This window comes from Enhydra lutris, unplaced genomic scaffold (assembly GCF_002288905.1).
Source record: "Enhydra lutris kenyoni isolate GAN:26980312 unplaced genomic scaffold, ASM228890v2 scaffoldscaffold22, whole genome shotgun sequence".
Lineage (NCBI taxonomy): Eukaryota > Metazoa > Chordata > Mammalia > Carnivora > Mustelidae > Enhydra > Enhydra lutris.
Window position 1 is genome coordinate 13,649,869 of NW_019154106.1, and position 13,555 is coordinate 13,663,423.

The 13,555-nt window shown below is 37.4% G+C and overlaps 2 protein-coding genes across 2 annotated transcripts; one reads left to right on the plus strand and one right to left on the minus strand.

Moving 5' to 3' along the window:
- Positions 1-2,240: 2,240 nt before the first annotated feature.
- LOC111150253 (olfactory receptor 9G4) lies at positions 2,241-3,194 on the plus strand. Its single transcript, XM_022507687.1, has one exon. It carries the CDS (start codon positions 2,256-2,258, stop codon positions 3,192-3,194), a length of 939 nt encoding a protein of 312 aa, XP_022363395.1. The 5' UTR covers positions 2,241-2,255.
- Positions 3,195-5,250: 2,056 nt separating this feature from the next.
- LOC111150154 (olfactory receptor 1013-like) lies at positions 5,251-6,177 on the minus strand. The gene has a single exon (XM_022507547.1). The coding sequence runs from the start codon at positions 6,175-6,177 to the stop codon at positions 5,251-5,253; it is 927 nt and encodes a 308-aa protein (XP_022363255.1).
- Positions 6,178-13,555: the final 7,378 nt, after the last annotated feature.

Here is a 13,555-nt window from a genome sequence, read left to right on the forward strand (position 1 = left end):
AGAGTCACTTATGGTTTGTCTCCCTCCCAATCCCATCTTGTTTCATTTACTCTTCTCCTACCCCCTTAAGCCCCCATGTTGCATCTCCTCTCCCTCATATCAGGGAGATCATATGATAGTTGTCTTTCTCTGATTGACTCACTTCGCTAAGCATGATACCCTCTAGTTCCATCCACGTCGTCGCAAATGGCAAGACTTCATTTCTTTTGATGGCTGCATAGTATTCCATTGTGTATATATACCACATCTTCTTTATCCATTCGTCTGTTGATGGACATCTAGGTTCTTTCCATAGTTTGGCTATTGTAGACATTGCTGCTATAAACATTCGGGTGCACGTGCCCCTTCGGATCACTACGTTTGTATCTTTAGGGTAAATACCCAGCAGTGCAATTGCTGGGTCATAGGGTAGTTCTATTTTCAACATTTTGAGGAACCTCCATGCTGTTTTCCAGAGTGGTTGCACCAGCTTGCATTCCCACCAACAGTGTAGGAGGGTTCCCCTTTCTCCGCATCCTCGCCAGCATCTGTCATTTCCTGACTTGTTAATTTTAGCCATTCTGACTGGTGTGAGGTGGTATCTCATTGTGGTTTTGATTTGTATTTCCCTGATGCCGAGTGACGTGGAGCACTTTTTCATGTGTCTGTTCGCCATCTGGATGTCTTCTTTGCAGAAATGTCTGTTCATGTCCTCTGCCCATTTCTTGATTGGATTATTTGTTCTTTGGGTGTTGAGTTTGCTAAGTTCTTTATAGATTTTGGACACTAGCCCTTTATCCGATATGTCATTTGCAAATATCTTCTCCCATTCTGTCAGTTGTCTTTTGGTTTTGTTAACTGTTTCCTTTGCTGTGCAAAAGCTTTTGATCTTGATAAAATCCCAATAGTTCATTTTTGCCCTTGCTTCCCTTGCCTTTGGCGATGTTCCTAGGAAGATGTTGCTGCAGTTGAGGTCGAAGAGGTTGCTGCCTGTGTTCTCCTCAAGGATTTTGATGGATTCCTTTCTCACATTGAGATCCTTCATCCATTTTGAGTCTATTTTCATGTGTGGTGTAAGGAAATGATCCAATTTCATTTTTCTGCATGTGGCTGTCCAATTTTCCCAACTTCAAAGGAGAATGTTCTGAACATGGCAGTAAATCACAATCTTCTCTTGGTTTTAACTTTCTCCCACTGTCTTTTTAACTAAGGGATAGTCCGCCAACTACTGGCCCAATTCCATATGTTTTGAATTAGATTTCTCCTTTTAGCTTCTCCCTCAGAGTTTTAGAGCTTTGGGATAATTTGAAAGGATTCATGGCTTCTCAGTCTGTCATTGACACCAAAGATTGTGTTTTGCCTAATATTCAGCATTTACTATATCCAAAAATAGCTCAGCTATGTATATGAATCTCATTGATCAACAAGAGAAAGTGGGGAAAGAATGTTCTTAAAAAAAGCTTTCTTAAAGATGTTTTTATTAAGTACAGTAATTCAAGTTGTCAGAGGATTATATATTGCCTTAACCAGGAGAGCAAAAGAAAAACCATTTACTTATAAAACACATAAATGGCTTAGCAGTTGAGAGCACATACTCTTGATAAAGAAAATTCTGTGTTTAAATACCAGCTCTGCTATTGATCTGTTTGGTGTCTTTGGACTTGTTTCTTAAACACCATGAGAATCGTAATAGTGCCTACTTTATGAAATTATAGAAAGGATTAAGTATTTCAAGATTAGAATTTAGAATATTAATTGGAGCATAGTGATTACTACATTATTATATTATATTAATTATATTATATATCATATCTAATGTAAATGTTGTATTGATAGTTACAAGAGTGGTACAGTATGTTGATATTTGTGTAATTATCAGCACAACGCCTGACACATAAATTCTCAATAATACACGAAGGATACTAAAATTTTTTGAGCACTTACTATGTACTTAACATTGGGTTAGGTATTTTCATGCATGTCTCCATTCATTCAAACAACCAGCTGGGGGCTTTGCTTTTCTTCTCTGGTTGGACTAAAGGCCTTGCCCTGTGGGAAAGCCCTAATTTCACAATCAGATTCTAACACTAATACCTGTGGTCTCCCCAAGCCACAGACTGAAATTCTATCATTCTAGGTAATCATGGATAAAAGTCCACAAGCGTCCTAATAAGTACTGACTTAACTTAGGCCTTTGTTTATTTATTTCAATAGAACAACTGCAAAATGATTTTTTCCCCCCTCAAAGTCTTTATCAGGCTTTCTCCTCTGTGGACATGGAGGCAGGAAATCGTACCATTCTGACTGAATTCATCTTGGTGGGTTTCTCAGCAAACCCACAGTGGCAGCTGATTCTATTTGGAATATTTCTGGTGCTCTATTTGATGACTTTGTCGGGGAACATGACCTTGGTTATTCTAATCCGAATTGATTCCCGCCTACACACGCCTATGTACTTTTTCATTGGCAATCTGTCCTTTTTGGATTTTTGGTACACTTCTGTGTATACTCCCAAAATCTTGGCTAACTGTGTCTCAGAAGATAAACGAATTTCCTTGGCTGGATGTGGGGCCCAGCTGTTCTTCTCTTGTGTTGTAGCCTACACTGAGTGCTACCTCCTAGCAGCCATGTCCTATGACCGGTATGCAGCGATCTGTAACCCATTACTTTATTCAAGTTCTATGTCCAGGTCTCTCTGTACTGGGCTTGTCGCTGGTTCTTACATAGGAGGGTTTTTGAATGCCATAGCCCATACTACCAACACTTTCCGCTTGAGTTTCTGTGGTAAAAATATTATTGACCACTTCTTCTGTGATGCACCACCATTGGTAAAAATGTCGTGTACAGATACCCATGTCTATGAAAAAGTCCTCCTGGGTGTGGTGGGCTTCACGGTCCTCTCCAGCATTCTTGCCATCTTGATTTCCTATTGCAACATACTTCTGGCTATCATGAGGATCCGCTCAGCCTCAGGAAGGCACAAGGCCTTCTCCACCTGTGCTTCACACCTCATTTCAGTCATGCTCTTCTACGGATCCCTGCTCTTCATGTATTCAAGGCCAAGTTCCACCTACTCCCTGGAGAAAGACAAAGTGGCTGCTCTGTTTTACACTGTGGTCAATCCACTGCTCAACCCACTCATCTATAGCCTGAGAAATAAAGATGTCAAAGAGGCCTTCTGGAAAGCAACGCAAACCATAAGACCGCAGAGATGAAGGTTATATTTTGTGGAATGTTCTTATTGCATAATTTTCCAAATTATTAGCGTATATGTCTGTTGGTAATCATTGCAATTTTCAAGTAAATACAAGTCATACTTAAAGCAATGACACATTGAGGAAACCACTCTTCGTTTGCCACTATTTGGTGATTAAACTATTTTAAACCAATTAATTTCAGGTTGTCGTATGCTTTACAATATTGTATTTTACTCTTTTGTAGTGATAGATTTACATAAAACTTATTCCATTGATTATCTTTGGGGCATCTTGGAAAGAGAAAAGGAATTGGATAGTTTTTGTGTATGCAGTTTGTCTTTGAACCTTGGGAAGCAAATTTTATTGTGTGGGGAGAGGATCTAGAATGACTAAACTGCTGGAAATTTACTCAAAATTTTATAAATATTTATTTTTAGTAAGGCATTCTCTCCATACTTCATCTTAAAGCTCTAACTGAGTATACAGAAAATATCTTTGTAAACCTTGAGTCTTCTACATCGACTATTAGCCATATGTTTAAGAGTTCTTTAGAATGAGGAAATAAACAAACAGCCAAAATATCTTTCTACATCCATGAAGAGATATGTGTCTCTGAAATTGTATATCGCCTCAGAAGAGTGATCTCTCCACAGAGAAAAGAATAAGTATTCTGCTTTACACTCTTTCACTTCATAACACCACATGTTCTCTGTGAAGGAAAAGATCAAGACCAAGTGGAACAAGCCATAATCAATAAGTTGACTAACAAAATTCCACTCTGTTCTAGACTCACTACTTCTTTTTTTTTTCTCACCAGAGGATTTTAAGCATAAAGAAACTTACAGCTCAATATTCAGTACATAACAAACTTAATTGATTTTTTTAATACTCCTTAAAACCACAGTGAAAATTCAGGATTATTAGTTACATGTGACAAATGAGTAGCTTGTGCCTTACCAGTTAGTTCTTTATTATTGAAAGACTATAGCTATTACTCTAACGGCCACAGTCATTAAATAAGTAAATAAATATTTATTTTTCAAGATTTTATTTATTTTTGAGAGAGAGAGAGAGAGAGAGAGAGAGACTGAAAGAACAAGTGGGAGGAGGGGCAGAGGGAGAAGCAGAATTTCTGTGGAGAAAGGATCCTGATGTAGGACTCAATCTCAGGACCTTGAGATCATGATCTGAGCTGAAGGCAGAACTTGAACCAACTGAGCCATTCAGGCACCCTATAAAATGCATGTAAATTGAAATTTTACAACAAATAGGTGGAGTCACTTCAACATTTCTGTTAGCTCTGACACTTCTGATCTTTCTTTTCCTCTGCATTCATCAAATAACACCTCAATGCCTTCTCTTTTCATCACAATATTCTTAACATTTTAAAATTATTTTTTATAAATATTTTTATTTATTTTATTTGAGGTAGAGAGAGAGAGAGAGATGAAGAAAGAGAGAGAGAAATAGCAGGGGGAGGGCCAGAGAGAGAAGAAGAGAATCTCAAGCAGACTTCCTGCTGAGAACAGAACCCACCTTGGTGTTGGATCCCATGACCCTGAAATCATGACCTGAGTTGAAACTAAGAGTCAGATGCTTAACTGACTGAGCCACCTAGGCTCCCCGACATTTAAAAGAAAAATTCTTCTATTACAAAAGTTCTGTAAGTACTGAATGAGAAGGATTTGGGGTGTATTACACAAATCTTCAGAATTTCTTCACATTGCCATAAAGCTTAGTATGTAGGGCGAAAAATAGATCGATCTTAAGAAGATAGCAAAGGAAAATTTAATCTTTTAGGATCTTAGAAGCAATATATATACTTCCATTTTGCATTAAGCCCTGAGGCTGCTTTTTAAAACTATGTTATTATTCAATTGAACCAATATTTTATAATATAGATTATAGTTTGATCACTAAAGCAAGTCAAACTAACATAAAACTTTTTTCACTTGATCTCTTTGACTAGAAAAAAAGCTGTGCTGTTTAAAAAGAGCCAGTTGCCCATGCTGCTTCTGAAGCAGCCCATTCTCCCTGAGCACTGATTTGAGAAATACAGGTCAACTCAGATTTCCTACTGTGTTAACCAGACCAGTTTTTTCAGGGCTTCTTTCACGTCCTTATTCCTCAGACTGTAGATCATGGGGTTCAACATGGGGAACAGCACAGTATAAAATGTTGATACCATTTTATCCCTCTCAAGGGAATAGCTGGAACTTGGGCGAGAGTAGATGTAGAGAATGGAGCCGTAGTACAAGGTGACGGAGACCAGGTGGGAGGAGCAGGTGGAGAAGGCCTTGTAGCGGCCCTGGGTGGAGCGGATCCTCAAAATGGCGGCGATGATGAACAGGTAGGAGGCGAGGATGAGCAGTGTGGGGGCGATGACGTTGGAGGCCAGGAGGAAGTACAGCACGGCCTGGTAGCTCTCTTTCGCATCACACGCCAACTTCACCAGTGGTGGGACATCACAGAAAAAGTCATCAATGACATTATCACTGCAAAAATCCAAGGTGAATGTGTTGCTGGTCAGTATTATTGCATTGATAAAACCTCCAGTATAGGAATATATAACCAAACAGATGCACAATTTCCTTGACATGGCCTGGGCGTAAAGCAGGGGGTTGGAAATGGCTGCGTATCGGTCATAAGCCATGGCGGCCAATAGGTAACACTCACTATATGCCAACCCAGCAGAGAAGAAGAACTGAGCTAGGCAGCCAGCAAAGGAGATACTTTTGTCTTCAGAGATACAGGTCACCAGAATCTTTGGGGTGTAGACAGAGGAATACCAGAGATCCAGAAAGGACAGATTCCCAATGAAGAAATACATTGCTGTGTGCAGCCGGGAGTCATTACAGATCAACACCATGAGGGTGGCATTTCCTACCACGGTCAGAGAGTACACACCAAGGAATACCACGAACAGGACCAACTGCATCACTGGGTCCGTTGTGAAACCCACTAGGATGAACTCAGTTACTGTGTGATTGCTTCTCTCCATGGTTTAAGGAGACCTCACCTGCAAATGTAAGGGTGAAGTGCTGAATTCCCTCAACCCATACCTCAGGAATGCAATCTCTATGATAAGCCCGTGAGATACAGTCAAGACTATAAGCTGTTAGGGCAAGTGAGATCAGAGCAGGAATTTTGCCTGACTAGGGCAGGTGATGGGAGCGTTAACATATTCATTTCAATGAGATGCATTTAATAATAGGAAAGCTTGAGTGCTCTTGGTTGCTTATTTTTCAAGAAAAGTATTTCTTGAGCTCCAGTTGCCTTCTTGGAATTGGGATACCGCAGTGAGGACAATAGGGCTGACTCCTATTCTACGAGGACTTTATTTAGAGTCCTACATGATAAATAAACAAATACATGTGGAAATATTTTCAGTTAATGTTAGAGATATTAGGAAAAGCAAACTAGACGGTGTGGTGAAAATGAACTGGGAGAGGAACTAATTAAACTTAGACACTGAGAGGAAACAGTCTTTTCTTATTTCCCAGCTATACATGGACAAGTTGCTCAAAGCCCATGAGAGATGGGAAAGTCCCTGTAGTTTAGAAAGTGGTGACATTTGAAAGATGGCAGAGTATACCACCTGCAAATATGCATTTTTAGCATATTTTTCTTTTTCATTAATGTTGTAGCATGTATCATTACTTTGTTTTTATTGCCATATAATATCCCTTTGTGTGGATATACCATATTTCATTTACCTATTCATCAATGGATACATGTTTTATTGTTTCTATTTTTTGGCAATTATGAACAATGCTGTTATGGGAATCCTTATACAAGTTTTGTAAAGACATATGCTTTCATATATCTTGAGTAGATATCCAGGAGTAGAATTGTTGAGTCATATGGTACATCTATATTTAACATTCTGGGAAATTACCAAACTCTCTTCCAAATGAATCCTGCCATTTTTCAATCATATCAGTAAAGCATGTGGGATCCAATATTTCCTCATCCTGATACAAGTTATTATCTTTTTGATTTTAGCAGTCCTATTGGGTGTGAAGTGGTACGATATTGTAGTTTTGATTTACATTTTCTTTTTTTAAAAGATTTATTTATTTATTTATTTGAGGGGGCAGGGAGGGGCAGAGGGAGAGTGAGAGAGAGAATCTCAAGCAGACTTGCTGTTGAGCACAGAGCTGGATGGGGAGGCTTGATCCTATAAGTCTGAGATCATGACCTAAGCCAAAATTAGAAGCCAGATGTTTAATTGACTAAGCTACCAGGTGCCCCTTGATTTACATTTTTTAATAACTAATGATATATAGTGTCTTTTCAAATGCTTATTAACTATCTTCTTTGGAGAAATATGTATTAAAATCTTTTGCTCATCTTTTTATTAGTTTCTTTTGTCTTTTCATTGTTGAATTGTAATACTTATATATACTGGATACAAGTCTTTTATAAAATTTATTATATGCAAATATATTTTCTCATTCTCTGTTATTTTTTTACTTTCTTGATGATATCCTTTGACGTGCATGAACTTTTAAATTTGATAAGGTTTACTTTATCTTTTTTCTTTTTGCTTGCTCTTGATGTCTTATTTAAGAAACCATTGCCTAACCTAATTTCACAACCGTTTGCTCAGTTTTATCCAAGTGTTTTTATTTTAGTTCTTACATGTAGGTTAACAATCCATTTTGAATTAATTTTTGTATATGGTGTGAAGTGGGGGTCCAGCTTCATTCTTTTGAGTGTGAATATCTAGTCCCAACTGCATTTGTTGGAAAGACTATTTTCCCCCACTGAATTCTCTTGGCATCCTTGCCAAAAATCAGGTCACCATTGTTTGTTTCCTATTGCCCTTGTCACAAATTACTCACATGTAATGGCTTTAAACAACACAAATATATTATCTTACAGTTTTGTAGATTAGAAAGAAGTCCAACATGGGTCCAATTGTATTGAAATCAAGATATTGGCAGGGCTGTGTTCCTTTCTGGAGGCATTAAGGGAGGATCCATTTCTTTGCCTCTTCCAGCTTCTAGAGGTTGCCCACATTCCTTGGTTCGTGGTCCTTTTTCTCCATCTTCAAAGTCAGCACCATTGTATCTGTATGGTCACATCTTCCTTTTGGCTTCAACTCTTTTGCCTCTCTTTTCACTTTGAAGGACTCTTGTGGTTATATTCAGCCTAGGTGATAATCCAGGACAATCTATTTTTTAATTAATTAATTATAACATGTTTAATGTACATTTTTCTTAACATGTGGAACATATAAAGATATTATGCTGAATAAGTCATATTCATTAAGCCAAGGGGAAAGGAGGAATTTTATGTCAAAGGTTTCTTTTTACTCTTTCTTTAAAACTACATTATCTTGAAATGCAAATGTGGATTCTGATCACTGAAAAATCTTTGAAGTTGTTTTTTTATTTTTAGTTATATATATTTTTTCTTTTTTTGCCTCTACTGGTAAACACTGCCTAAATCAATCGATATGCAAGCATTTCCATACCTTGATTCATGAAACAAATTGTGATCAGCTGCTCTCATGAAATAGAGCATGACGTTATACATACAGAAACTTGTACATTACCCTCTTTTTTTTATTTTGTCTATTTTTTGGGGGGGTGGAGATGTGGCTGTAGTGAAAAAATATATAAAATAAAAACAAAAAAGTTATTTAAATCTATCATCCCTTCATAGTTACCATAAAAAAGAAACTAAACATTTCATACAAAAAGAAAAGATAAAAATGAGGGTATGTTTAATGTACAACACTACAAACATCACAGCCAATAGGCAGTAAACATTTTTTTAAAAATGATTATAAGAATGTGAAGAACTGTCATTTGGAAGGTCAAATGATAAACAGCAGACATGACAGTAGTGGGGCGATCATCAGGACAATTTATTTTATAAGTGACTTTATTATATTTTATTTGAAGTAAACTCTGCTCCTGATGTGGGGCTTGAACTCATGACCCTGAGATCAAGAGTTGCATGCTCTACTGACTGAGCCAGCCAGGACAATCTATTTTAAAGTCAGGTGATTAGCAACCTCAATTTCCAGTTTCCATGTGTTCTAACATGTTCCTGGATTCCAGGGATTAGAACATGAGAATTTTTGGGAGACATTACCCTACCTACCAAAACCATAAGTGTAAGGATTTAGTTTTGTGTTCTCCATTCTACTCCACTGATCTTTATGTCCATCTTTTTTTTTTAATTTTTTAATTTATTTTCAGCGTTTAACAGTATTCATTGTTTTTGCACCACACCCAGTGCTCCATGCAATCCGTGCCCTCTCTAATACCCACCACCTGGTTCCCCCAACCTCCCACCCCCGCCCCTTCAAAACCCTCAGATTGTTTTTCAGAGTCCATAGTCTCTCATGGTTCACCTCCCCTTCCAATTTCCCTCAACTCCCTTCTCCTCTCTAACTCCCCTTGTCCATCTTTATGTCAGTACCTCACTGTCTTAATTACTGTAATCTTGTAGTAAGTTTTTTTTAAATTAAATTATTATTTTTATTAACATATAATGTATTATTTGCTCTGGGGGTACAGGTCTGTGAATCATCAGGCTTACACACTTCACAGCACTCACCACAGCTCATACCCTCTCCAATGTCCATAACCCAGCCACCCTATCCCTACCTCCCCTACCCCCCAGCAACCCTCAGTTTGTTTTGTGAGATTAAGAGTCTCTTATGGTTTGGCTCCCTCCCAATCCCATCCTGTTTCATTTTTTCCTTCTCTACCCCCCAAACGCCCCCACTCTGCCTCTCAAATTCCTCATATCAGGGGGAATCATATGATAATTGACTTATTTCTCTGATTGACTTATTTCTCTCAGCATAATACCCTCTAGTTCCATCCACATCATTGCATATGACAAGATTTCATTTCTTTTGATGGCTACATAGTATTCCATTTTATATATATATATATATATATATATATACACACACACACATATATATATCACATATATGTGATATATATATATATACGTATATATATCATATATATATGATATATATGTGATATATATATATATATACGTATATATATCACATCTTCTTTATCCATTCATCTGTGAACAGACATTTCTGCAAAGAAGACACCCAGATGGCCAACAGACACATGAAAAAGTGCTCCACATCCCTCGGCATCAAGGAAATACAAATCAAAACGACGATGAGATACCACCTCACACCAGTCAGAATGGTTAAAATTAACAAGTCAGGAAATGACAGATGTTGGAGAGGATGCGGAGAAAGGGGAACCCTCCTACACTGCTGGTGGGAATGCAAGCTGGTGCAACCACTCTAGAAAACAGCATGGAGGTTCCTCAAAAAGTTGAAAATAGAGCTACCCTATGACCCAGCAATCGCACTACTGGATATTTACCCTAAAGATACAAATGTAGTGATCCAAAGGGGCATGTGCACCCGAATGCAAGTTTTGAAATTGCTCTTCAATCTTCTCTTTAAAATACTTCTTATCTTCCTTTAGCCTCCCCCATATATTTTAGTTACTCTTCTACAGTTGCCTTTTTTTTTGTTGTTGTTCAACTTTGTATGAAAACATTTAGGTTTTATCACTTCTCAGTGTCTTCATTTCCTTGTGAGGGCTCCCATGTCATGTAACATTTATGTTAAATACATTTGTATACTTTTCTTCTATCACTCTGTCTCCTGCTAATTTAATTTTCATGCCCAGCCCAAAACCTTAAGGTAAAATTTTGATCTCCTACACAATTTTCCACCACAATCATAGAGCAACCTCTCTCCTCAGTTACTGTGAAGAAGTCTTTAGCACATTTATCATATGTCCCAGGGAGAGAAACAAACTGAGAATCAGAGAGAAATTTCAGAGTGGAGACCAGTAAATTAATCCATCTGGTTACGTCAGGTAACAAAATAAGTGATGCCATTGTAAGTCTTTTGGGTCTGAAAGCCTAGGACTTGACATTATTCTCCATGGAGAATAGTTTTATAACTAGCCATGTACAATGCTTAAAAAGACACTTATCCCACCTTGATTATTTGTAATAATAGTTCTCAATTGAACTATTTGAATTTTGAAATTAAAATTGAATTTATCATATTGAAAAACTTCCACTTTATAACAAACATTTAAAGTGCTTCCCTTATAGTCCTAAATGAAATTTGTGGTTAATAAACCTACCTACAGACATATGTGTGCGTATGTATATAAAATAATTATCATTATAAAAGTGATATAAAAGAAAAGCAGCTCACAATATAACTTGTATTACATGGTAGTAATTATAGGAATTATTCTGAAATAGTGTGAATTTTAATATGTAAATCCTGCAACATTTGGTGAAGTGGTTATACATGTATGTAGAATCATCACAAATATATTAGTGATCCAAATATCAGGACTGGCATTTCCGTCAGTCATAAGATTTTTCTAACAAGGTGAATCATTCTTGATAAAGTTCCAACAAAATAAATGACACTCGTTCCTCAGTTTTGAATTCCTAGGTGAGTTGATTTATAGTATAACCTTGCAAAATACAGTGTTTATTTGTAAAATACAGTGTTTATTTGTAAAGTGGAGTAGATTTCAAACTCACAAAATTACAAAGGTCTTTTCTCAATGCACAAATGTTCATCAAGACACAGTAGAGGGTGTAGACATTTTTTTTTCCTTTGGCTAGGACTGCCCCTAGGTGCAAACCATTTTCATCATTGTCTACTGCTTTTTATCATTGTCTACTGTCTATTGTCTACTGCTTATAAATGGGCCTTTGATCTTTGTGGCAGTCAAAAATCCAACTGCACATTTCAGAAATGTTCCTTAAAGGGTGTTATCACTTCGTGAAGAAACTACACTCCACGGCTTTGTATTTTACTCTGTGACTTACTATAGGGTTCTTCTGGGAATTATGTGAAAAAATTGAAACTACCTGGAGAATATCTCTGAATGGTGAATTTCTATTTTTCATCGGCATACAGGGTCACTGGAGCCAAGCAGAGATAAGATCTCACTAGGATGTAAATTTCATGAGAGCAGGAAGTTTTGTCTCTTTCATTCATTATTATATGCCTCCTGCCTCAAATAATAACTGGTATATAATAGACCTACAATAAACATTGAATGAATGAATGAATTAATGGATAGCCCTGAGTTGGAAAAGAAACAAACCAATAGAAATGATTTTCTGGGTGGCTTCTAATTATGTCATTTTCCTCTTAAACTATCAGCAGAATTGTTTGATATCCCATGTGCATTTTCTGGCACCAGTAATCCCTGCCTTGATCTTTGCAAACAGAAATAGGAAGAAACAAAGGAATCTGCCTGAAAAAAGCTTTGCCAAATATTTCTTTGCCTAAATGGAGTGAGTCTGTGAAGATTTTTTTTCACATAATCAACAGATTTTCCATCCTCATAAGTCGTGATGGATAGAAAGCCTGATTTTACAATGAGGGTTGAGTGGTCTAAACCAGAGATACCCAGGATATCATGGAAAAAGCGTCTGACTTTCAGGAGATTAACAAGGGTTCAAGTTCTCCATCACTAGTCAATGTTGTAAAGCCTCAATTTCTTCATAGATAGGGAATAACTTATCTCTCCTTTGGGTTGTTGTAAAGAAGATAACTCAAGTAAGGACTAGGCACAGTACCTAGCACATCATAACCACTCAGGCAGCCAGTGGTTCTCAAATTCTGTGCCTGTAAGAATCACCCAGCCCAGCTCCAGAATTTCTAATTTAGCAATCTGTGGGTGGGACCCAGAAACTTGCTTTCAGTAAAGCAGCCCAAGGGCTTATATTGCACATTGTCCATAGATAAAGTCTGACAAATGCTGAAATAAATATCATTTAAATTCTTCTTCTTTTCTTTTAAAGTAGGCTCCACACCCAGGTGGAGCCCAACATGGGGCTTGAACTCATTACCCTGAGATCAAGACCTGAGCTGAGATCAAGAGTCAGGCACTTAACCGACTGAACCACCAAGATGCCCCTCAGTTACATTATTCTTATTCTTTATCGTGAAGTCTGTCTGCCATCATAATGGCAGAATGTGAAGAATTGAGGAATTAAAGATGTGTTGCATAATGTTATACATAAAGAGATGAGCTATGAACAGATCTACTCTGACTGCCAGTGCTAGGACAAAAACAAGTAAGGCATACATTTCCTTGGGAAGAGACTGGCTTGAAGAATTATGCTCTGTTTTGTTAATCCAACTGCAGTAATCTGACTGTGCTTGCTAACCACTGAACGTATGATTCTTCTAACTAAAGTTATACTTTTGTATGATAAACTAAATAATGCATTTCCATCCCTAATTACTAGAGTATCAGGGTTTGTGGTGAGAGATAGTTCCTTTTGTCTGGAATTCTTCTCAGAAATATCATATGATGTGATGCTTT

What these genes read in the sequence shown, in the direction of transcription:
- LOC111150253 (XM_022507687.1), top strand. Translation starts at nt 2,256, where the DNA reads ATGGAGGCAGGAAATCGTACCATTCTGACTGAATTCATCTTGGTGGGT.
- LOC111150154 (XM_022507547.1), bottom strand. Translation starts at nt 6,177, where the DNA reads ATGGAGAGAAGCAATCACACAGTAACTGAGTTCATCCTAGTGGGTTTC.